A 1,719-nucleotide genomic window follows, 5' to 3' on the forward strand; every position below is an offset into this window, starting at 1 on the left:
TTGGAGGTCTTTCTTTCTTTTACCTTTCTTTGTCAGGTATGTCGGATTTGTGTTGGTGTTTTTCTTTTAATCTTATGTCAAATATGTTCCATGTAAGTTCATCCTTTATGTTTAATGTAAAAATAAATGCAGCCCTTTTCCTGTGGGAGAGGAGCTGGAGCGGCAAGTTATTTACTTGGAGGTCTTTCTTTCTTTTACCTTTCTTTGTCAGACACAACGCAAGAACTGTTATGTTTATTGCTATTTTCTGTTATTACTTGCACATCATTAAGGTAATAATACTTCTTTGCTTTTACTTAGAATTATGACTGCAGGTCATATGTGCATATGGGCCAGTTGGGTAAACCAGCTTTCTCACCGAGACAGACTCATGAACTAGCCACTGTGAAGCCACTCTCTAGAATACCACTTTCACAGGGACTCAAGTAAGCTAGGGGCTAAGGCGTCCCCCAAAGTTCACATTTAAACGTTGTCATTTTTTGTCTAGATGCTAGTGTTAATAATTATTTTAGTTGTTTTTCTCAGCTTACTCCTACAGGATTATCCTGTGAGCAACCTCTGTGCCGTGCAATGGTATAAATAGGAATTTGAACGTGTCTCCTTTAATTGACTCTGGTGGAACGCATTTTAAGGTTTCAGTGTTTGATCACTGCCATGTTGGTATTTAGAGCCACAGGTGACAAGCTTTGACAAAGAGGGTGGAGTTTCATTGGCAATCTTGGATAACGAGGTGTATCCACAGATCTGGGTACATCCCAAAAGCACAGCTAGTTGCTAGTTATGCTGAGCAATAGACAGATTAAAGGGCAGAATTTTACTCACTAAAACTGGAGCACAAACCTTTCTATCTGTCACACAATCCATTTGCATCACCATCATCATAAGTGTCTCAAAATAATATAGTTAAAGCCTAGAAGACAACTGCTGGCTATAGCAGGCATCCACCTGTATATCAGCGTGCTTATGTTCCTAAAATTAAGCCTTAATGAAGTTTAAGTAAGTCATTAGATTTCACCCACTGTAAATTTGTTTAAAGAGGAAAATAGCTATTTTTGTATGAGGCTGCAAATACTCTTGGTTCTGCTGGATATTTAAAGTGTGGGAATCCATGGAGATGACTCTTTCAGAGGTAATGCAGTTCTTGCATTTCTGCTGCAGAGGATGCAGCTTGGATAAACTGTAGCAGATTTGACTGTTGCAGTGGGATGAAACTATCTATCAAATTGTTGCTTGCGGATCTGCAAGATTTCAACCCATTACGGTGTAGTGTGTTAGCAATGGTGTTCCTACTGACTGTGGCCCCAGATACCTTGATATTAATAACATGCTCCTCCCATTTTGAGCTGACCCACCAGCTTTCTTGTGACCGTTTGCACCTCATCGCTGTAGCGGTGGTTTGATCCCTGTGTGCTCCAGTCTCCATTCCAAACATCCTTGGGCGAGATACTAACCCTAAGTTGCTCTCCAATGGATTAATTGAAATATGAATGTGTGTGACAGAAAGCTATTTGAGTGCTCCGGAAGTGTAGTGAAGTGCTGTATAAGAACCAGTTCTTTCATCATTTACCCATGAGGCATGGAGTTCTAGACAGACAACGACTGATATTTCTTCCATTTCTGAATAACTGCCCCAACAGTTGTCACCTTCTCACCAAGCTTCTTGCTGATGCAGCCTTGTGCAGGTCTACAGTCTTGTCCCAGACATGCCACCTTTGTCAT

The 1,719-nt window shown here is 40.7% G+C and overlaps 1 protein-coding gene across 1 annotated transcript in view; it reads right to left on the reverse strand.

The window, feature by feature from the left end:
• Window positions 1-1,719, reverse strand: part of LOC102210655 (acidic amino acid decarboxylase GADL1-like) — a 12,539-nt gene extending 10,820 nt beyond the window's left edge. The window contains exon 1 of the mRNA XM_005742976.1: window positions 1,653-1,719. Coding sequence (XP_005743033.1) covers window positions 1,653-1,719 — 67 coding nt within the window. The remainder of the gene's footprint in view (window positions 1-1,652) is intronic.

The sequence above is a fragment of the Pundamilia nyererei genome, unplaced genomic scaffold (assembly GCF_000239375.1).
Source record: "Pundamilia nyererei isolate P.nyererei 1_Seehausen unplaced genomic scaffold, PunNye1.0 scaffold00125, whole genome shotgun sequence".
In the NCBI taxonomy this organism is placed as follows: domain Eukaryota; kingdom Metazoa; phylum Chordata; class Actinopteri; order Cichliformes; family Cichlidae; genus Pundamilia; species Pundamilia nyererei.